Here is a 24,605-nt window from a genome sequence, read left to right as displayed (position 1 = left end):
GTTCTTATTTCCTCTATTGTTAATATTTTTTCTAAAACCCTGTAACCATCTTCTTGATATCGTCCTATTAGAGGTAATTATCACGAAGTGCACTTTTTTGAGATTTTGACATTTTCATCAATTTTATCTTTCAAACACTACATTATAATAGTGTATTATTTGTGTGGATTTAATTATCTGTTCCGCGATTGACTAAAGAAATGAGTTTAAATTTCTTTGTAATGGAAAGCTGTAACATACCTAATCTATTTTGTGATTAAGCAGGCTGATTAAGCAGACGACTGATATTGTATTGCTTAACCTGAGTATTATTTTATATTTTTGTTCCTTATCTTTTCGGCGATTGACTACAGAAATGAGTTTAAAATAAATTTCTTTGTATGTAACAGATAGCTTACGTAAAGGGTTTTCATAGTCTACTTTGCGACTTTTGTGGTTGTCAGTATTTTAGTGCCAAAAGTATTTTATTACATATTAATTTATTTTGGAAGAAGGACACATTGTTAATTTTTTAAATAGTAGACTATTATTTTTGATAGTTCCTTAGAAGTCAGCAAAATTTTATATACCTTTGTATAATATTTAAGTATAAAATGAATCCCAAATTCACTTCTTAAAATCCAATAATTGTGTTCATGGAAAAACCACAACCACATGTGACTTTTTGAACTTTTCCAAACTTTTATAAGGGCCACTTCAACTAAGACATTTTTATATAAATGGAAGCAAATTTGTGTGGCACGATATTAGATTGATTTCATATGGCACTGATGAAGGCATTGTTAAGTACAAAACATCCCTAAAACAAGAAGAACCATTTAAGTGCATTTCATTTTGCCAAAGGGAAAAATCGAAGGGTCCATTGCAACCCGAAAGGTGCAACACCGGACCCTTGAGCTCTTCAGCATAAGCAGAGAGAAAAAGAAAGATTTACTAAGTATTTTGAATTTAATAGATTCAGAATGCCATGCATTTTATGAAAATTAACCAGACGGCAACAATGTCAGTGATGCAGATTATGTTTGTGATTCGGACGATATGTTTCAATAATATCCTAAACAAAATTTCCAAATAAATAATTAAAAAAACCTCTCTTTTATTTACCCACTGACAATACAAATGGGCTTAAGTATGGATAACAATAATGTGTTACCTGTTTTATAATTTGGAAAAGAGACATATGTCACAAAACTAATAATAAATAATAATAATTCAAAAAGTACAATATTACACAAATATCACAAAAGAAGATTAATTAATAAATCATCCTTACTCTGGTTAGAAAGGCTTTATATATATTGTTATTTTGAAATATTTAGTTCGCGCATAGCTTCTATTTACTCTTTTGCTAATATTGGCAAATCCTAAAAATGACTAACTAGGTGACTTATGCCCCTTTTCCTTTGAACCACAGATATATGCTTGTACAGTGGTTACACGCTGCGTTTAGCGTATTGCGGGACAGATGTGACGCAGGTCGTAACGCTATACACGGCGTACGGCGTTTATTGATGGCTTTAAGTCGATGGTCTCCAATACACGCTGTACGCAGCCTACAGCGTCTATAGGACACAACTGGATAAGTCGGTGGTCACTTCAATTCACCCCATAATTTGAATTTGTTGTAGAATTACTCTGTTTTACCTATTTTTGGTTGTAAGATAGTTTTTGTCCTTCAAAGTGTATTAAAAGTAAAGAAAATGAACAATTTTCCTACGGCATGACGCTGTACGCAGCCTACAGCGTCTATTGGAGACCACCGCCTAAAAGATGGCGACGTAACCAGAAGTAAACGCCGCAAATACGACTATAGCCAGCAGATCGGACAAGAAAAGGTCTAAAGTTTAATATAAGAAGAAGAAAATTGGAGAAAAAGCAAAGCCTTTGATAGAGAACCAATTTTTTACCAACCTCCAGGTGGAGACAATATACCTATTTGTATCAAATCATCTAACACTTTTAATTATCATATTTACTTTGCTAATTTTCAATATCACAACTGCTTTTTATCTTCTAAGTTGTTTACTAAAGCTATTTTAATTTATTAATCATTACACATACATGCTTCCCCTCTTCTTCTTTATACTACATACTCTGTACTATGTAATTTTATAACCTCTTTAAAAATGAATTAAAGCTAAATAGTAATAAAAATTTTGAATTTTCAATAAAACAAAATACCTACGTTGTTTAATGTGTAGTTTGGCAATTTTCGCGATGAAATTCGAAACGTCAAATATAAAGGAGTTTTAGTTAAAATCTTAGTTTATTCCTATTAAATATATTCGTTAATATAAAAATGCTGCACGGAAATGGTTCAGAAAAAAATTTTTGTTGACAATTATATATATTTTAGATATAAATTGTAAATTAAAAGATATACATAAACTACACATAGTTTGAAAAGTTATGCATCACTCCATGTTTTCACGATTTGTACACTTTTATAAATCCGTATTCTAATCACATATTTAATAGGCATTTTTCATATAAAATACACTTTTTTGGTTTTTCAGTTTATGTAAATACCCATTTATTTGATCTGGTTTTGCCAAGGTGTAAACATTTGAAAAAAAATTTTGGGTAAATTTTGTGAAAAAGTGATTTATAATGACTCGTCATTTAATTTCTGGGTTGGACGTGCAAGCATTTTAGTTGAAGCTTTTAGCAAGCTTTAATTGAAGAAGGCTGAGTTCTCAGAGTGATGACTCACGGATATGGAATAGGTTTCTGGAGACTAATTCGATACAGAATACAGCTCGATCTGGTAGACCCCGAGTTACCAATGAGTAACAGAATAGATATAGTTATCAGAATTTCCATTCGCAGAAATTGTTCTATGTCTGTACCAGCCCCCCAAAGGGACTTCAGACATGCTACAGGAGTCCGTTGGCTACAATTAGGAAAAGAATTTTAGTCAGGTTTGAGGAGTTGTCGACCAATAAGAGTTCCTCAGCTACAACCTAGACATATTTTGCACCGCCCCCAGTGGGCTCAAATATGAAACATGGGGCCTCAATATGAATATGTCAAAGACAGAGTATCTTAAAATAGGGGATGATGAAGAAAATCCAGCATTAGAAATTAGAACTACAAAACATGTAAAGAATATAAATATCTCTGATCTATAATATCTAAAGAAGGCACTACTAAAGAGACATCGAAAACAGAACGCAGTAGAGCAAAAAAGCGGTAAACATTCTATCTAAGCTCTCTACTATGGTCTATAGATATAAGACAAAAAACGAAATTGATACTACCGTGCCTTGGTAGAGCCTATTATGACTTATGGGTCAGAAGTTTGACAGATCACGAAAAAAAGATAGAAAAAGAATAGAAGTAGTAGAAATGGATTATCTAAGGAGAGCGTGTGGTATATCCAAAAAAGATCACATCAGGAATGAAGATATTAAAAGGAGGACAAATACTGTATATTCCAGTGTAGACAGACTTGACCCGAGACAATTAGTGTGGTATTGTCACGTGAAACGACTGAATAAGATAGATGGCCAAAGAAAGCTTTAAATTACATACCACAACAAAGAAGAAAGAAAAGTGTTACGTAGGATACTGGGCCCAATAAGTGAAAATAACAACTGGCGAATTAGGTATAATAGAGAAATATACGAGCAATATAGCGAACCAACTCTAGCACAATACACTAAACTGCAGAGATTACGGTGGGCAGGGCACGTGGTCCGCATGCATGAGAACAGAATCCCCAGAAAATTGCTGAATGCAAGAATGCAGGGAAGAAGACCTGTTGGAAGACCTAAAAAGAGATGGGAAGACGAAGTCGATGAGGATGCCAGGAACTTCCTGGGAACGCGTTCATGGAAAAGAACAGCGGTAAATCGAAATGATTGGAGAAGCTTGTTGAAGGAGGCCAAGGCTCGATTTGGGCTGTAGTGCCATTGGATGGATGGATGGAACAAAGAAGAAAAAGGGGAAGGCCTTCAGTTGCCTGGGAAGAAAATGTACGGCACATCATGAGAGGTAGAGCCATCAAAGAAGAGGAATGGATGGACAGAAAAAGATGGCGGTCGAAATGCGAAAAGCCGCTGAGGCTGTATGAATCTCGCTTATAGATAGATAGAAAAAAAGTACCTTTTTTAAAACAAAAATTATCTGTCAGTCAACGTTATATCTGTTTTATAAATGATCTATAACAGTAGTTTCCAAAAATAGATAATAAATAATAGAGAACATTTTGGGTGATGCATAACTTTTGAAAGTATGTGTATGTACTAACATTGTATGATTATCTCTCAAATTTCAATAATAAATAACTGATCATTTTTTGCAGCAACGCACTTACAGCAGCGTACATCGGGCGGCAACATAATCGGCTCAAATTGGCACTCTCCAACCCTATCGTCATCACCGGCCAAAGCGCAGCAAATAAGGCTACAGCAGCTACAAATGGAAAGAGAGAGACTTAAACAAAGACAGCAAGAGATCAGGCGGCAGCAAGAAATTATGATGCGCAGCTCCAGCGATCTACCAGTAATGGACCCGTTTTTATCCAGTCTGACTGATCACTCAAGGCAGGAGTCAGGGGATAGTGGACTTGGTAAGGATTTGAAGGAAGAATAAGGTCGACAAGGTTTTCCTTGTATATATCGAATAAAAGGTCGTAATCATTTACAATGATAATTCACACTGACTGCTCTGATCAGATAGGTTTTTTACTAAAGTTTATTTACTAGATGCAATCAATAGATAAAGATTATAAGTATGTTTTTTGTTTGTACAAAAGGGTGTATGTATAAATTTGGATTTGTTATCTAGTGATAACAAAAACTCCACTAATCTCTTTGATTATTGAAATGTGCCTTTAACGCTAAGTACTTCACTGCACTTCACTTCACTTCACTGCTGCTTAGAACTTATATGATAGCTCCAATGGTTTGTGTCTCTTCAATCTCCGAGTCTGCTCACTAATATCTAGCACATTTAATGCAAGATTGTTTGGGTGGTTTTCAAATGTTACCAAAAAGGGGTTGCTGTATTCACGTAGTATTTCCTTAACTGTGGCTACTTGGAAATGGTCTTGGTTTGACCGTGTTCCCAATAGCCAATAGTATTTGCTGAGTTTCAAGCCAAGTTGTTTTCTTTTGCTCAAAATGTGTTCTCTCCAGGTCAGTCCTTTGTCCAAGTGCATCCCTAAATACTTGACGCTGTCAGATTGAGGCAGATTTTGTCCATTTAGTGTAACAGGGGGCACTGTACCTCTGCATTTGGTAAAAGTAACCTGCAATGATTTTACTTCGTTGACTTTGATTCTCCAGTTTCTTGTCCAATACTGAATTTTCACTACATGTTCTTGCAGTTACGACTGGGTCTTTGTGTTTGAACATTATCGCTTTATCATCTGCAAAGAAAGCTGTGATTATTTGGTTGTTTACTGGAAGATCAGCTGTGAAATTAAGATAGAGAAGTGGACCAAGAACACTGCCCTGTGGTACCTATGCATTTATCAAGGTGATTTCTGATGTTGTCTGTCCATACCTCACAGTAAAATATCTTTCTTTTAGATAGGATTCCATAATAATGTAAATTGTGTGTGGGGGAGTGATCTTTTTAATTTAAAGAGTAGACTGTCATGCCAAACCTTACCAAACGCTTAACTCACATCTAAGAAAGCAGTCGTGTAGTAACTTTTTTACTCAAACGTTTCATTTATTTCGTCCACTGTTCAGGAATCAGGAATCAGGTGGCTTTCTTCTATTATGTGAGTCAATTGGGTTATAAGTATATTTTCTAGGAATTTACCAAGAACTGGCAGCACGCTGATTGGTCTGTATGAAGTTACTTCATTTATAGGTTTTCCAGGTTTCGGAATAACTATAAGCTCGACAACTTTCCACTGGGCCTGGAAGTATCCTAGTCGTAGCACTGTGTTGAATATTGTTATTATTAGCACGATCCCTTTTCTTGGGAGTTCTTTAATAAGACGGCCTTTGATCGGATCAATCGGATCATCTCTACCGTTGATTCTGTAAAATTTCTTGGTATTTTTTTAGACAGCAACCTCAAATGGTCCCTTTATATCGATTTGTTAAGTAAGAAACTCGCCTCAGCCTGCTATGATATAAGATCTGTTTCGAAAGAACTCAATTTAGCATCTTCTAAACTAACATATTTTTCCTTGTTCGAGTCTCATCTTCGATATGGTCTTCCTTTTTGGGGTTCTAGTACAGCTGCCCAATTAAATGTTATTTTTAAATTAAAAAAAAAGAGCAATAACGTATCTGTTTGGCCTCAGAAGAACAACACATCGCAGAAGTTACTTCAAACATCACGGAATTTTATCCTTTCCATCTTTATATATTTTAGAAACTGTTTGCTTAATTCGTAAACACATGCATGTCTGCATGTCTTTCAAGCAAGGCCTCATCATGACTACTCCACCAGAAAATCAACTTTTGATGTCTATTTACCGATCCCGTCCTCTGAGTTAGTAAAGAAATCTATATTATATTCCGCAAAAAAACTATACAACTATCTTCCTTTACAACTCAAATCTGCAACATCTTTCCCAAAGCTCATCTATCTAAAAGACCATGTTATTCAGTAGAAGAGTTTCTTAATGACTAAGAAATTACAGTACTGTACAAGTAACCAAACTTATCTATATTTGGGTGTCACATGCAACAGCTTAAACTCATTAGTTCCTATGTCTATAGTTTACTTTGTTGTATGTTCACTTTGCAGTTTCTATTAATTGTTGCAATATATCGATTTTGTTTTTTTTTCTTTTCTTTACTTTATTAACTTATATTTTGTATTTTTGTATTTTTTTTTTATATTGACGATTTATCAAATTTCAGAAAATTGTACTTGTTATTGTTATTATTTATTTATTTTTTCTGACTTTATATTAAGCTTTGTCAATAAAATTTGTATAATTTTCAGTGACAATAAAGCATATTTCTAGGCTATTCTATTCAAACCCTGGAGCCTTATCTGGATTTAATTTACTCCTGATTGTCTCATGTACCTCTTTGACTTTGAAGAGTTTGGACTTTGGAATATTTGATGTGGAGCGTCAAGAGTTTCTTGGATCCTGGCTTCTATTTCAGGCATGTGATCAGATAGGTGGACGATTATTGGTGTTCGGAGTCTTTCATTCTTTGTATCCAATGGTTTTTTTGGTACTTATCAGAGTGAAACATTTTAATTCTGCTTCCAGGATGTGTTTCCAGTTTTGAGTTACAGCAATCTATGTTTGATTAGATCCTTTATTTTACAAAAATGGAGGGGAATACCCCCCTCTCGGAGGTGAAAAATATACATTCAAAATAAGTCCGGAATTGGATAAAATGACTAATTCTAAGCAACTTTCGTTCTATAGAGTTTTTTCCCTAAGTCAATATTTTTGTAGTTATTTGTAAGTGAATATGTTCATTTTTAACAGAAAAAAACATGTTTTGGACGGTTTTTCGGAGATAACTCGGAGAAAAAGTAAGTATTTCAGCGAAAAAATATTCTTAGCAAAAATATAGCTTATAAAAAACTGAAAACATGGTGTATGTTTGAGGTCTGTAGACCTAGTAGAAGCAGAGTTGTAGCTAATGAAAAGTAGGTTCTTCTTCATCAAATTCCAAGTCGAATATATTTCAATGTGAAATTACCCAAAAACGGATCACTTTTCGGGAAAAATTCATTTCAACTTTTTTAAAGTGTTTAGAAAGGTTTATTTTTTAACTTGTAACATTAAAAGTAAGTGAGTTACGCTCAAAATATTGTTAGTCCCTTTTATTTTTTGGTAAAAAAATCGCGAAAATCACCTCCTAATTAGCATCACAAATAAATTTTATCATTAACCACTTCACAAGCTACTTTACTTATGTATTATTTATAGACCGGTCTAGTTAGACTCAAAAATAGGAGTGAGGTTACAATAATTACCATCAAGCTGAAAATTTTCAGGATTGTTCAAAATACCATCATAAATGATATCTAAAAAGTCCTCATAAATCCGACCCGAGCTAAAAAATTTACGCGGGGTCAAAGGTCACCAAATATGGTTTTTAGCGATTTTCAGCGAAACGGTAAGTTTAATCATAAAATTATTTCTAATAAAAAATGTAGATTAGATAATTATCTATAAAAAAATATCTTAATACTTTTTTTCGTAAGAGCTACTGTTTTTGAGATACAACGATTCAAATAGTTGAAAGAGTTCTAATCTTCATAATATGTATTAGTACACCACGTATATACATCACTGAAGATGTAATACAAGTTAACATAATATTTTCTTGGTCAACTTAACTTATATTACACATAATAATATAAGATATTATAAAAATATGATAATGTTTCTAGTATACAACTTGCAGTCTACCGAGGGATGCAATGTATAAGCTGTATTATATTACAGTGTCAACAAAAGAATCTTTACAAAGTGAATGTAACGCGAAAATAATAAGAATTATTATTTCAATTTTGCGGCTTATTCCCACCAAAAATAGTAAATTGTTATGACAAAGTAATAATTCTTCTTACTTATGCGTCTTATTCAATTTGTAAAGATGGTTTTTATCGGAATAAACACGTTCTATCGGTACGTCGGCTAATCAAATCACCCTACCTATTCTTTTCTCAGAAGGGTTTGAACATAATAATAAAAACCAACTTTCTAGGCGAAATGTTAATGCTAAGTACTAATAAACATGTCAATATACAATAAACTTTATGCAAATTTAGTTTGTTTACTATTATGTACATTAGACCGTTATCTTCCTGGGTGGCGAAATCCTTCAGGTAGATGACACCCTCGAGGTATTAATTAGTCTTGAGTACTACTGCGGAGTCAAAATACGTGTTAAACCTATTATTACTTGAATGTGCTGAAGTTTAAAAAAAACTAATTCAACTCCACAAGAAGTTATTTCCAACGGAATTAGCTTTCTTCTCTCTATGTATGGAGCGCCTAAACAAACTACGTGCTTAGATAAGTTTCGATATGCATGTTTCTTTAAAAATACTCGAAATAAAAAACAAGTGCAATTATCTTGTCTTCCTCCAACCTCAGCGGCTGCTCATCAACATATTTTTCGGGTATTTTACCAAGTTCAAGTGTGCCTTGGTTATCAGCTAGATCCAAAAGACTGGGGATGGAAATTAGTCGACAGTTTATTAGAACCAATTCAAACTTTACTCCCACCTGCGCCGGAAAAACTCCTGAACACAATTTTTTGCAACTGTAAAAAGGGATCTAGCGCTAAATGTGGTTGCAAAAAAGTTGGACTGTTTTGTTCGGTAGCATGCACTAATTGTCAAAACCGGTCGTGCTGCAATGTTGAATCACCAACAATTGAGGATTCATTTGATTCTATCGAGGAGCCATGCGATGTGTCATTATTGGGGCAATTTACTTGCACCCAGGATGAAGAAGAAGAAGAAGAACAAGAAGAAGAACAAGAAGAAGAAGAAGAAGAAGAAGAAGAATAAGGAGAAGAGGAAGCAGAAGTATTAGAAAATTATGAACCAGTTGGATAAATTTCCCTTTTTTTTTAATGTATACCGCTTTTTATAACTTCTATCATTTGTAACCCTTGCCAATATAAATTACTCAATAGCTTCAAATTAAACAGAATCATAACAGATCCGTGGAATAGGCCTACTAGGGAAACCACGTTAAAAAAACGCGCTAAGTACACTACCTCAAAGGAGGTGTGGAAACGTGTGCGCATATTATGACGATTACAACTTTTTTAATCGTTATATCTCAAAAACGGTGGCTCTTAGGAAAAAAAGTAATAAGACATTTTTTATAGATAATTATCTAATCTACATTTTTTGTTAGAACTAATTTTATTATAAAACTTACCGTTTCGCTGAAAATCGCTAAAAACTATATTTGGTGACCTTTGACCCCGCGTAAATTTTTTAGCTCAAGTCGGATTTATGAGGACTTTTTAGATTTCATTTATGATGGTATTTTAAACAATTCTGTTAATTTTCAGCTTGATGGTAATTTTTGTAACCTCGGATGTGTAAGTTGACCGGAGTATTATATGATCTGTAAGTTTCATCCGTTCAAAGTGCTTATTTTTGAAAAAGCTGTAGTTAAAATGGCTTGAACGAGTAACTAATCACGAGTTTAGGCAAATTTTAAACAGCCATAGCATAACCAATTTTTGTCTAACAAGAAAACAAAAAGCAAAAATATTCAGAAAAGCAAAACGTAATACATTTTATTACTCTTTAAGATTTTTGGTATTACTAATAATTTTTAAGTTAATTCCATGAACAATTCCATTTATTTTTTCAAAATAAAAAAAAAATGTTTTATTTTAAACCCAATTTTTTTCAAAAATGAGCACTTTGAACCACTGTAACTTATATATAATATTAACAATACATAACGATTAATTTTATTTGGGAAGCTAATTAGGAAAAAAACCTAATTTGAAAAAGTTAGAAGCTAATTTTAAAAAATAAAAGGGACCAACAATATTTTGAGCATAACTCACTTATTTTTAATGTTAGAAGTTTTTTTCAAAAACAAAAATAAACCTTTTTTAAACACTTTAAAAAAGTTGTAATGAATTTTCTCCGAAAAGTGCTCTGTTTTTTGGTTATTTTACATTGAAATATTCGATTTGGAATTTGACGAAGAAGAACCTACTTTTCATTAGCTACAACTCTGCTTCTACTAAGTCTGCAGACCTCACACGTACACCATTTTTTTCAATTTTTTATAAGCTATATTTTTACTCAGAATATTTTTTCGCTAGAATACTTACTTTTTGAGTTATCTGCGAAAAACCGTCCAAAAACATGTTTTTTTAAACGCTTTTATTTAGTTCAATAGATTGCGTCAAATCTTTGGATGTTAATTTGACTACCTTTTCTTCCATGCAAATGAATGAAAATTTGCAGACATATGCATTCGCGGTGACAATACACGAATAGACAACAAAAAATTTTTGTTTATGTTTATTAATTGTTTAAATAAAAAAAACGATTTTAATGGAAAAAGGCCTAAATTCTCTTGTTTTTTACAATGTAGAAACTTGAAACTTTTACGGATGGTAGCTAATGATATAACGTATACATAATTTCACTTTTTACGTTAATTGTTTACGTTATGCGTCATAAATAAACAATAAAGTTTTAAATTTTGAACACTCATATATTTGTTTATACAGTAGGATGCAAGTGAAAGGAATAAATTCGTTATTTCGTAAAAAGGCGACTTAAACCCTGGAATGCTACCTGGGGTACACTTGTACCCCAACCTTGTTTGTAAGTTACACCAATTTGCAGTAATGGGTGTAGAAAATATGAAAATAAACTTGTGAATAATAATATAATAAAATATTTTTGTATACAAAATAAATTCTTAGCATGTTATCTTAAGATTGTTTTTGTCATAAGTTCTTAAAACATACATATATAAATATTTTAGGTCGATTTTATTTGGGGTACCACTGTACCTCGATGTAGCAGATTGAGTTTAGAAAATAAGTGTAGCAATCCAGGGTTAAGGAAAAATCCCGAAAGAGGTCGATTTTATTTTTAAATTACGATATTTTGGCATATATGTCATACTAGTGACGTCATCCTTCTGGGCGCGATGACGTAATCGATGATTTTTTTAAATGAGAATAGGGGACATGCGATAGCTCATTTGAAAGGTCATTCAATTCTTTATTTAGTAATATAAAAATCTATATAATTATTTGTACAGGGTGTCCAAAAATAATTTTTTTATTAAATTATTTGACAAAAAAGAAGAATGTATGTAATTTATTATTAAACACTTTTCTTTAGTTCAATCGTTTGTGTCAAATATTTAGACGTTAATTTGACTGCCTTTTCTTCAATGAAAATGAATGAAAATTTGCAGACATGCATTCGCAGGAACAATACACGAATAGTCAATAAAAATTGTTTATGTTTATTAATTGTTTAAATAAAAAAAACACGATTTTAATGGAAAATGCTTAAATTCCCTTGTTTTTTACAATGAAGAAACTTGAAAGTTTTAGAGATTGTAGCTAGTTATATGAACTATACATAATTTCACTATACAATAGAGATTAAATTTTTTTGCCGATTCCGACTAATTTTCATGTTTGTTAATCATGACATGTTATGTTTTATACATATATTTTAATAAACATGATGATATATTTTAATGTTTGAAAACTGTAAGACTAAAAAGTAAAAAATAAAAAAATATAAAAAAAAATTTTTAGGAAACGCTTTTCTTTAGCTACGAGTGACTAAAGTTAAAAATATTTTTTTTTTTTTTTTTATTATTAAACACAAGCTGTGTTTAGACTACTGAAATCTGGTCATCAGTTGACCAATTATCAGTTCTTCTTTAACTTATATTACTAAATGATACATAATCTAAGATCTTAACCCTATGGTGTCCTCTTATTTTTTTTAACAAGTATGAAATTTTAAAACTAAAACTAACACACAATACAACACTATGCTCTGCTTTTACACTAACACTTTACACTAACTCAAATGGTTTTCTTCGTTTGAGTCTTCTTTCTAGCCCAGTATTATCGAGGAGCTGGATGGCCTCGATGTTTACATGACTATGGAGCCGTTGTTCGTGACTACCTGCCATCTTCTTGATAACTTTGTCTACATCTTCCATCTCAAGATCCTTGTGGAGGTCGACATTTCGGATATACCAAGGAGCATCAACGATGCTCCGTAATACTTTATTCTGGAATCTCTGGATAATCTGAATATTACTTGAATTGGCACAGCCCCAGAGTTGGCAAACATACATCCATACTGGTCTAAGTATTTGTTTGTATAAAAGTATTTTGTTATATGTGGACAATGCAGAGTTTCTTCCCATCAGCCAATACATTTTTTTGTAACGGATACCTAATTCTTCCCTTTTCTTTTTAATGTGGACTTTCCAGCGAAGCCTTGCATCAAGTGTGATACCTAAATATTTTGCAGAAGATGCATATGGTATTTGGGCATCATTTATTCTAATTGGAATGTTTTCGATTTTTTTATTTGTAAAATTGACATGAATAGATTTAGATTCATTTAATTTGATTTTCCATTTTTTAGTCCAGTTGTGTATTTTATTGATTGCCAACTGTAATTTTTCTGCTGCTTCTTCGCTGGTATCACCTACTGCTAAGATAGCGGTGTCATCTGCAAATGTGGCTATAGTATCATTTTCCATTTCAGGTATATCGTATGTGTATAACAGGTAGAGAACAGGACCTAATACGCTTCCTTGAGGGACTCCTGCTCTGATTTCTTTTAGATCAGTGTACACGTCTTCTTGCTTAATTCTGTAATATCTGTCAGATATATATGATTGTAAAATTTCTGAATATTGCTTAGGCATAAGAATTTTAAGTTTGTAGACTAAACCTTCATGCCAAACTTTGTCGAAGGCCTTAGCTACGTCTAAAAAGATTGTAGAACAGACTTTCTTTTCTTCTAATGATTTCTCAATTATGTTAGTCATTCTGTGTACCTGATCAATCGTAGAATGTTTATTTCTGAAGCCAAATTGGTGGTTTGGAATCATTTTTTTCTCTTCTATTATTGGTTTTATTCTTTTTAGCAGAAGTTTCTCAAAAAGCTTCGACATCAGTGGTAAAAGTGATAATGGTCTATATGAAGACACTTCATTTGGTGATTTTCCTGGTTTTGGTATCATTATAACCTCAGCTATTTTCCATAAATTTGGAACATATCTCAATCTAAATGCAGCATTGATGATGTTGGTCAATTTGACTATGGCTTTACGAGGCAGGTTTTTTAGTAATTCTCCAGTAATTAGATCATCCTGGTGCCTTCTTAGGATTTATATTGTCTTTTATTTCATCAGCTACTTCCTTCGGGGATGTTGGTCTGATTCTCTCCTCTGTCTGATTAGGCTCTATCGATATTTGATCATTATTTTGGTCATCATGCGGTTTAAATGTATTTTCTAAATATGTGGCAAATCTCTCTGCCTTTTGCTCATTATTTCTAGCCCAGCTACCATCTTCTAGTTTAATGGGTGGAGAATGGGTTACTGGTCTTTTTAGCCTTTTTGTAGCTTTCCATAGAGAGTACTCTGTGCTACTATTATCCATCAACTCTCTCAGGTAATAACTGATTGACTCATTTTTTTATTTTGAATCTCTCTTTTAAGTTTTTGACTAGCATTGTTTAAATTTGTTTTATCTTGGGGTGCTCTGGTTTGTTGCCACTTCCTTCTAAGTTTTCTTTTCTCTTTAATTAACTTTTTAATTTCTTTCGGATAGTTGTTTCCTTTGACGTTTGATCTTATAGTAGGAGTACTTTCCCATGCTGATTTTTGTATATTTTGTACAAGCAACTCAACTTCCTCATCTAGTTGTTCAGGTTTTTTTATTGGTACTGCTAGTTCAATTCTATCTTCAAGGATTGATCTAAAACTTTCCCAGTCTGTTAGTTTATTTGTTAGTATTGGGTTACAATCCTTTCTGATAATCGTGTCACTCACAGTGAGTATTATGGGTGAATGATCTGAATTCATATCCCAACCTTCATTAATATCTACATAGTTGGATGAAATATTTTTAATAACAAAGAAATCAATTAAGTCCGGTATTTTGTTTGTATCTGTTGGCCAATAAGTCGGTCTACCTGTTGATATTACTTCACATTTCTGTTCTTTTATGGCTGCCAGTAACTCTTTTCCTTTAGTTGTTGTTAATCTTGATCCCCATTGGGTGTGCTTTGCATTAAAGTCACCTCCAATGATATATCTTTTTCGCAAACTTTTCAAGTATTCTACATACTGTTCTTTTTTAATGGAATGCCTAGGGGGGCTATAAATTGAGCTTACATTAACTTCGCAATTAGTTTTGAGTTTGACACATACCGTAGTTGCTTGTATGTGTTCTGTTACATATTTTAGCTCCTCATAATGTTCAATGTTATCTTTTATTATTAGTGCGCTGCCTCCTTTGGCTGCATTGTCAGGATGTATAGTGTGGTATACCCTGTATCCTCTAAGCTTTATAAAAAATTGTTTCGTGAAATGTGTTTCAGCTATGAGACATAAATCAACTTCTTCTGTATCTAGGATAGTTTGCAGTTCATTTTTATGTTGTAGAAGCCCATTGGCATTCCATTCCATGATTCCTAGTTGCTTAGCCATTTCGAATTTTCGGTATAGCTCCTTTAGCGCTATGTTCCAATCTAGTAACGCGTATATCTATTTGTGTTAAAAATATAAAAAAATCAACTAAAAAGCAAAAAATAAAAAAAAATTCAAACACATTCGTTAAAGAAAAGCGTGGGGCGCATCTTCATCGAATAAACGGTTTTCGCTCCACGCTTTTCTTTAACGAATGTGTTTGAATTTTTTTTTATTTTTTGCTTTTTAGTTGATTTTTTATATTTTTAACTTTAGTCACTCGTAGCTAAAGAAAAGCGTTTCCTAAAAATTTTTTTTATATTTTTTTATTTTTGTTAAAAATGAACATATTCACTCGCAAATAACTCGAAGGGTATTGACTTAGTGAAAAAACTCTATAGATCAAAAGTTGCTTAGAATTAGTCATTTTATCCAATTCCGGGCCTACGTATATTTTTTCACTCCCGAGAAAATATTTTTCACCCCGTATTTCCCAATTTTGTAAAATGAAGGGGATGTAAAATTTTAACCTTTTTCTTATACATATAATAATAGACAATTTCAACTACCTATTCCCAAATTTTCACCCTTCCTTTATCTTTTTAGAGGTTTTCGTAAAATTTTGTGTTCCCTGATCGGGCTATTAATGACAGACCTAAAATATATTTTTTGATTTATACATAAAAATAATTCAATAAACAACTTCTGAATCTGTGTTTGTTAATATTGCTTTCACTCTTGTTGTACGTTGTATTTGTCAATATGTGGTAGATGTCGTGTTTGAGTTTTTAAATGGACTTAATTGCCTTAATAGATACAGATTTAAGTATGATGCTATATCGAAGATTAAAACATAACCACTGGTACAATTACGGGGTCATTATCGCTAGTGAACTTGTGCCCCTAAAAGAGATTTTGATTTATAGTTATTAAATAAACCTTTTTAGAAGTGTGTACAATGAGAAAAATGATTTATTACTAGAAAATAATATTTCAATTCTAACAATAAAACACTGAAAGAAAACCTTTTGTTTTCAATACGTGCATAAAATTTATTACAAGTTAATGTCACTACACCTGTTTCGGCAGAGTGCCTTTTTCAAGTGATGTATTTTATGTGTGTCTGACTAAGTCTCTAACTGAATAGGTTGAGGAGTAGGGAGCTGTTTGTATTGTCTCAAATTGGCCATTCAGAATTATATCGGTGTTTTTGAAATTATCATATTCAGATAAAGATTAAGGCCTTTATTTTGAATACAAACCATTTGAAACTATTCATTAGAAAAATGATTATGATCTAGAAATGAAGTGCGTACATAGAATCTGTTTTTCTATTATTTAAAGCACTATGGTGTTCTTCTGTACGTTTGTTAAAGGTTCTGCCAGTTTGACCGATGTAATTTTTTGGACAGTCACCACACCACATGTCAGTTTGTATAGGTACCACATGTCAGTTTGTCTACACCACTCTGTAATTGCTTTTTATTTTGGCTCTTATTGCTTTTAACACATTTGCCTAAGTTGTCGTTTGTTCTGAAATCTGGTGTTATTCCTTTCATTTTTACGTGTTTGGCAGTTTTTGTTGATGTATCTTGCCTGTATCCTGTATTATGTAATAAAGCAGAAGCTACTGGTTTTTTTCTCTGGTGGTGGAAAGACTAATTTCAGCGTTTTCGTGCAGTTTTTGGTTTAAAATTTTGTTTGACACAGTTCCAATTTGTTTCGGCTATTTTTTTGATGTCATCTACCCATCTCATCTGTGGTCTTCTTCTTGATCTTCTAGCATTGTAGCGTTCCAACTTGGTCTTTTCATCTAGCAGTGTAGTCTTCAAACTTCATTTGAGTTTAGCATTTTTGTTGTGATTTCCTTGACTTTTGTTGTTGATCTTACCCAGTCGTTCCTCTATTTATCTGACAGTCGTATACCGAACTTTGCCCTTTCCATTGTTCTTTCTGTTATGGCTAGTTTATTCATATTTGCCTTATTTAGGGTCCAAGTTTGACACCCATGTATGTCATGATAGGAAAGATACACTGGTTAAACACTTTGATCCTCAAGTACATATTGAAATATTTTGCGGTTCTTCAGTTTCCAGCTGAGTTTTCCAAATCCTGACCATGCGATCTTGCTCTTCTAGTGTTACAATTATTAATAGCTTGTTCTATGACCCACAGCTCGATACTGTCAAATGTACTGTCAAAATACCAGTTGGTAATTTTTCTTTTTGTACAGTGTGTCTGCGTAACTTGGAACCGTATGGGAAACTTTTTTATTATCAATTTTACGAAAAAAAGTTATTCCTCATAAAGTGCTCTGCATGGTTTAAAACCTAAGATTCAATCATTAGATATCAAATTTTATCAACAGTATACGAGGTACAGTAAAACCTGCCATATACGGATCAATGTGACGACAGACCGATACGGATATGAAAAAATCTGGATATCAAGACAACTTGTCTTATAGTCTCTGAAACGTTTTCGCCTTCATACATACCAGTAATCAACGCCGCCAATAACTTTCGTCGATAGACACGTTTTATAGATTCTATAATACATTAGATCTCCAACTTTTAGTTCTTTTGAGTCGGGATGAGAGGGTGCGTTGTCCAACAGCAGGACTGCCTTTCTCGGTAGATTTCGGCAGATCCGAACGGCAGAACCGTCCGGATATGGGGAGGTCCGGATATGACGAGTCCGGATGTAACAGGTTGTACTGTATGTAAAAAAATATGAATTTCGCTCAAGAGGAAAGTACCTATACTATGCAATTACATTCTTCTAATTAAAAAAAAAAGTGAATTTTTTTTAAATTACGGATACCCTACATTATTTTTATTACGATGACTCAGTTATTAGTAATTCTACGAAAAAAAAGTTATTCTTTATAAAAAAAGTCTACATAGTCTAACAACTAAGATGCAATTATAAGATATCACTTTTTTATCAATTTTATACGAGGTATGTCAAAAAATATAAATTTCGCTCAAGAGTAAAGTACCTTTATTTTTCACAATATTGAAAATTGTTATTATAAAAAGTTATTCGGAATTTAAAACTATGTTTTAACACATACTTCGTATAAAATTGATAAAATTTGATATCTTATAATTGTTTCTTAGTTGCTAGACTATGCAGACCTTTTTATAAAGAATAACTTTTTTTCATAAAATTAATAATAACGGAGTTGTCGTAATAAAATTGATGATGTGTATCCGTAATTTGAAAAAAAAAATTCAAAATATTTTTTTTTTCAATTAGAAGAATGTAATTGCATATTATAACATAATCTTTAATTCCAAACAACTTTTCTTAATAACAATTCTCGATATTGTGAAATATAAAGGGGCTTTCCTCTTGAGCGAAATTCATATTTTTTGACATCCCTCGTATACAGTTGATAAAATTTGATATCTGATGATTGAATCTTGGGTTTTAGACCATGCAGAACACTTTATGAAGAATAACTTTTTTTCGTAAAATTGATAATAAAGAAGTTTTTCATATGGTTCCAAGTTCGCAGACACACTGTATAACCTTACTTCAACCTTACTTACTTATTTACTCCATGGGGTTACAACCCTTCGTGGGTATTAGCCGATTGGACAACATGCAGGACAGCTTGTATATTAGTGCACCCTAATAGTTATCTGCGTATTTTGGCATTGGATCCGAGCTTGACATGTAACACCGTTGCCATATCCTCTATTTTTTCATACTATCATATTAACTAAAGTTGTATTAAAAAAAATAGTTTTGAAACACCAATTAAGTAAAGTTTTTTATGTTATTGTTTTCACCAATTTTGAAAAAATGTGAAAACGTTGAATTATCCACGTCTGTCTGTCCGTCCGTCCGTCCGTCTGTCTGTCTGTCTATAAACTCAACTCCTCCGTCATTATACCAGGTAGAATGACAAATGAGGTGTCAAATGAAAGCTTATAATCCAAGGATGGTACTAAAGGTGAGAAATTTTTTGACATATGCTGTCTGTCCGTCTGACCGCGAATATAACTCCTCCGTCACTATAGCAGGTATTGGATTATAAGCTTTCATTTGACACCTCATTTGTCATTCTACCTGGTATAATGACGGAGGAGTTAAATTCGCGGTCGGACAGACAGACAGCCTAGGTCAAATTTCTCACCTTTAGTAGTACCATCCTTGGATTATAAGCTTTCATTTAACACCTCATTTTTCATTCTACCTGGTATATTGATGGAGGAGTTGTGTTTACAGACAGACGGACGGACGGACGGACGGACAGACGGACGTGCATAATTTAAATTTTCACATTTTTTCAAAATTGGGTTCAGTTTAAAAGTTTTTATAAAATTATTCTATTATTATTGTAGGTACACCTGGTTCCAAAAAAAACTGATACGACTCTTGAAGCGTATTTTGTAGAAAATTGAGCAGTGTATTTTGAAGGATAAATACTTAATATTTACATACTGTCAATGTCACTGCCAAATCTTAAAATTTGTCAGATAGCTTATTCTGTTCCACGGTTATTAGACTTTATTATTAATCTTTATTATTAATACTTTCTCCGCAACTGAGAGTATCTTATCAACTGTATTGTTTTTAAACAATAGATGATAAAATAAAAATATTGACAGTTCAAAAATGTGAACATTATTGCATTGTGTGTGGCCTAAGTTTGGGCTGAAAACTGAAATGTATTACATTTTTACAAAATTTTGGAATATGTTTAATTACGTAGACCAATTTTAACAGTTGTTTTCAATACAGATTTCAATCCTCTACAAATAGTTTCTAATGTCTTTTGATGTCAAATAATTAGGGAAGCTGGAATTTAACAGTTTAGAATTTTACATTGAGTTAATGCAAAATTGTGACGCATGTCAAAATTCTCAATGTATTTTAATTGTATTCATTTTCTTCGAATCCTGAGAAAACTAATAAATATTTTTGAAAAATTTAAACTCAGAATGAAAGACTACATTATTACCGAGGGCTGAAAGTCCCTGAAAACTTCTATAATGTTTATTTTAATAAGTTACAGGGCTGAATTGAATATTAATTTGTTTTGTTGTATAATCCACGTTTACAATAATTATGTGATCTATTTGATGTAAAAACTATCATTTAGATAGTTAATATAAAAGTTAAGATAGATTTAAAATAATATAAACATTTAGACCTTAATAATTAGTACAATTTATGAATTAATATAATATGTAATCAGTTGTTTGTTGTTTGTTTATTTTATTATTTGTGTGTCATAATAAATATAATGTCAGATCAATCAAATACACTGCTCAACATGATCAAATCTTACTAAGAGTCGTATCAGTTTTTTTAGGAACCGGCTGTACATTTAACATTGATTGAAATTATGAAAGAAATAAACAAAAAAGTATGACAACACTGTGACGCACAAACATAAGATTCAGATGTAGGTTACATAGGGTGCACTAATATACAAGCTGTCCCAACATGCATATATTCATCTTTGTCTTGCAGAATCTCCATCCAATTCTCCACGCCCATAGCTTTAAGGTCTCCTGCTATATTATCTCGCCACCGGAGTCGAGGTCGTCCACGTGGTTTTCTTCCAGTTGGGATTTCTTTCCACACTAGCCTTGCTATTCTTTCGATAGAATGTCTTCTGAGGTGCCCTGCCCATTGGAGTCTTCTGGACTTTATGTTTTTTTGTTATGTCAGTTTCTGGATATAGTTATTTGAGCTCTTTGTTAGTTCTTATCCTATATTGTCCTGCTGCTTCATCAAGCACAGGTCCAAAGATCTTATTTATTTAGGATTTTCCTTTCCCTCACATGTAATCGGTCTTCGTTTGCCTTTGTTATCGTCCACGTTTCAGTGCCATACATCACTACGAGTCGTATAATGGTTTTACATATTTGTATCTTTGTATGTCTTGTTAGTTGTTTCGATTTTATAAGGTTTTGAAGAGCATAAAGACATATCGTATATCCTATTGTTTATTTCTTGTGATCGCTGTGATCCTTTATCGTCTTCAGTTACTGTTGTTCCCAGTTACTATTCAGTTACTGTTGTTGGAGTCATCTTTGGTGATGTTCTGTTCAATTCTATTTGTGTTTCGGTTAGTGCGGCTCATATACATACATTTAGTTTTATTTTCATTGATTAGGAGCCCATCTTCTCTGCTTCCTTCTCGAACCTGACAAAAGTCTCCTTCATCCTTAATCTGGTGTTTCCTATTAGATCGATATCGTCTGCAAATAATACGTTTGGTCTTTTGTCAGTGAAATACTGTAGTCTGTTTTTCGATTCTTGCACTTCTGATTAGGTATGTGTTCCAGAGCTAAGTTGAAGAGTAGTGATGAAAGTCCATCCCCCTGTTTTAGTCCGTTGTTTATTTCAAATGTCTCCAAGTATTGTTGTCCAACTCTCACCTTACATCGTAACCGTTCCATATACATCTGTATCAAACTGACTAGTTCTTTTTGAAGGCCAAGTTCCTACATCGCTGTCCACAGTCTAACCCTGCATACTCTATCAAATGCCTGTTTAAAATCTATGAATATCTGATAAAACTTACGATCAAACTCCCAGCATTTTTACATTATCTGTTTTATTGTGAACATATGGTCAATAGTAGAGCTGCACGGTCTAAATCCGCATTGATAATCCCCAACGATTTCTTCGGTGTATGTATGCTTTGGTTCTTTCAAGCAGGATGTTTGCAAGGACTTTGTAGGTAGTATTTAGGAGTATTATTCCCCGGTGTAAGTCAGATCTATTTCAGGGACGCGACCCTGCTCACGCAAGCCATGGCTATCCCCCAAATCCAAATAGAGGAGGTCATGTCCCGATTCAAGTTTCCTACCAAATATCCAAAAATCCTTTCCGATTATCCAACCCACAGGAGTAAACCTAATGCGCCAGAAAAATCATTTGGGAAGGCAACGGGAAACCACTCCAATTATTTCTCCCGAGGAAAGTTAACATGGCGCAATCCAAACATAATCAGAGTATTACTGATCATGGATCTTGGAAACCAAGATCCGGCAGGGAAGGGCGCGCACCAGACTGTAGGGCCTTCCCGGTCGTCATCACACGAAACCCCTACAATTTAAAAAGTACGACAACTTTAAAAAAATTCTAGCAGTACAATCAGATTAGGCACATGGAATGTTAAAAGCCTCTATGCAGCAGGCAAGCTCAGTAACTTAGTTCAAGAGGTTAAACGCTTAAAAATTGATATAATGAGCATCAGTGAGCTCCGTTTGCCTGGAGCGGGAACATCTGAACAAGATGAAGGTACACTATACTATTCTGGAAGTGTAGAAGATGACGTACATCATAGGAATGGAGTTGGCATATTTATATCATCTAAATTCAAGAAATAGTTGAAAAATTTTGTACTTGTGAACGACAGACTAGCTATACTCCAATTAAATAGTAAACCATTTAATGTCAATGTTATCCAGATATATGCCCCTACTTCAGAAAAGAAATATGACAATGATGTTGAATCATTCTATAGTCAATTAACACAGACACTTAACAATCTAAAAAGAAACGAAATCACATATATTATTGGAGATTTTAACGCGAAAATTGGTCAAGGACGAACATCTGACCTGGTAGGTGAATAATATGGACTAGGGGAGAGCAATGAAAGAGGCGATCGATTATACTAGTTCTGTCAAAAACATGACATGATAATCGCAAATGCATGGTTCAAATTACTCAAAAGAAGATTATTTACATGGAAGGGACCAGGCCAGGAGATAACTCACTAAACAAGAGATTTAAGAATGATGTCAAGAGATCAACGACATATCCTGGTGCAGATATCGGTTCAGACTATAACCCTCTAATAGCTGACATCCAAGCGAAGCTCAAAAAAGTCGAAAAAAGCCCCAAAACACCAAAATTACATATATCAGCATCCAACAAAAGGCTAATAGAAAATGACCTGAACAATCAGCTAAAGAATTCAACAAATGAAAACAATACAGAAATATGGAGCACGTTTAAAGATCTTACCTGGAAAGTAATGGAAACATATACAACAACGATGCAAAGGCACAAAAAAGAATGTGTGTGTACTTTGTACGCACGTAAGAAGTTATACTTGTATTATATGATTTCATCGAAATAAATATAGGTACTTTCAACAGGTTATTTGTATTTTATTTAAAGATTAAATTAATTTTTACTTACTACTTTCCAAAAATTTTTATTAAAACAGTACCAAAAATAAAAAAAAATAGAAAACACACGGATTCGAACCGGGGACCTCTCGATCTCCGGTCACACGCTCTACCACTGAGCTATATTCCCTTTGCTTTGACAGGTTACAAGATTTCTCACATATACTGACAAATTTAATAGACCAAGTGAAGTAAACAAAAATACTTACTCTTATTATAAAATATCTTATTCCCGAGGAAGACAAATCCAAAGACTTAAAAGTTAAAATAAATATATTTACTAAAAACACTAATAATATATTTTTTTCACGCATACCTTATTTGCGCTACATAAAGATGTAGCGACTAATACCATACTGTCGGTGTGCGCATGCGCCAGGGAATGTAAAAATTCACCCTCGTGCCTAAAGAAGTATAACTTCAAAAAACAACAATGGATGACTGATGAAATCCTGGAATTGATGGAGCAGAAAAGAAAACTGAAAGATAACAAGACAGAATACAAAGAAAAACAGAAACTCATTAAACAAAAAATAAAGGTAGCTAAAGAAAAATGGATGGAGGACAAATTCAAGGAATTAGAAAAGTTGAATGAAAAACATGATACGTTTAATATGTTTAAAAAAGTTAGAGAAGTAGCTGGTCTTTAAGAAAACTCCACATACTATAACCGATTCTTCGGGAAAAATGATAATAACGAACACGAAATTCGAACTACCATATATGTAAATGAACTGTATAATGATGATAGACCCGAAGAACTGGAGACTTTAGATGAAGGACCAGAAATACTAAAATCAGAAATACTAAATGCTATAAAATTGGCAAAAAACAAGAAAGCCGTTGGTCCTGACAACATACCTACAGAAATGTTAAAGCTCATAAATGAGGAAAACATTGGAATACTAGTCAAACTTTTCAATGATGTTTATTTGACTGGTGATATCCCTGAAGATTGGCTAAAGTCCGAATTCATAACCCTACCAAAAAAAAACAACTTCTGAAAAACTGTAGCGATTATAGAATGATAAGCCTTATGAGCCACACTTTGAAAATCTTTCTACGTATCATCCACAGTAGAATCGGAGATAAATGTGAAGAGGACCAGGATGAAACACAATTTGGCTTCAGAAATAGACTGGGAACCCGGGACGCACTCTTTGCACTAAATGTATTATTGCAGAAATGCCGAGATCAAAGGAAATACGTCTTTGCTGTATTTATTGACTATGAGAAGGCCTTTGATCGAGAACAACATCAAAAATTAATTAAAATAGTAAAGGATAAAGCAGAAAATCAACAGAAATATG

At 33.1% G+C, this 24,605-nt stretch overlaps 1 protein-coding gene across 2 annotated transcripts in view; it reads left to right on the top strand.

Moving 5' to 3' along the window:
* LOC114332535 (transcriptional coactivator YAP1-A-like) overlaps positions 1–24,605 on the top strand; it is a 453,998-nt gene that overhangs the window by 407,595 nt on the left and 21,798 nt on the right. For both annotated transcript variants that reach the window (XM_028282351.2, XM_028282350.2), the window contains one exon: positions 4,307–4,573. In XM_028282351.2, coding sequence (XP_028138152.1) covers positions 4,307–4,573 — 267 coding nt within the window. The remainder of the gene's footprint in view (positions 1–4,306; positions 4,574–24,605) is intronic.

The sequence above is a fragment of the Diabrotica virgifera genome, chromosome 10 (genome assembly GCF_917563875.1).
Source record: "Diabrotica virgifera virgifera chromosome 10, PGI_DIABVI_V3a".
Lineage (NCBI taxonomy): Eukaryota > Metazoa > Arthropoda > Insecta > Coleoptera > Chrysomelidae > Diabrotica > Diabrotica virgifera.
The sequence above is the reverse complement of the archived record's forward strand: the minus strand, read 5'-3'. Positions and strand labels throughout refer to the sequence as shown.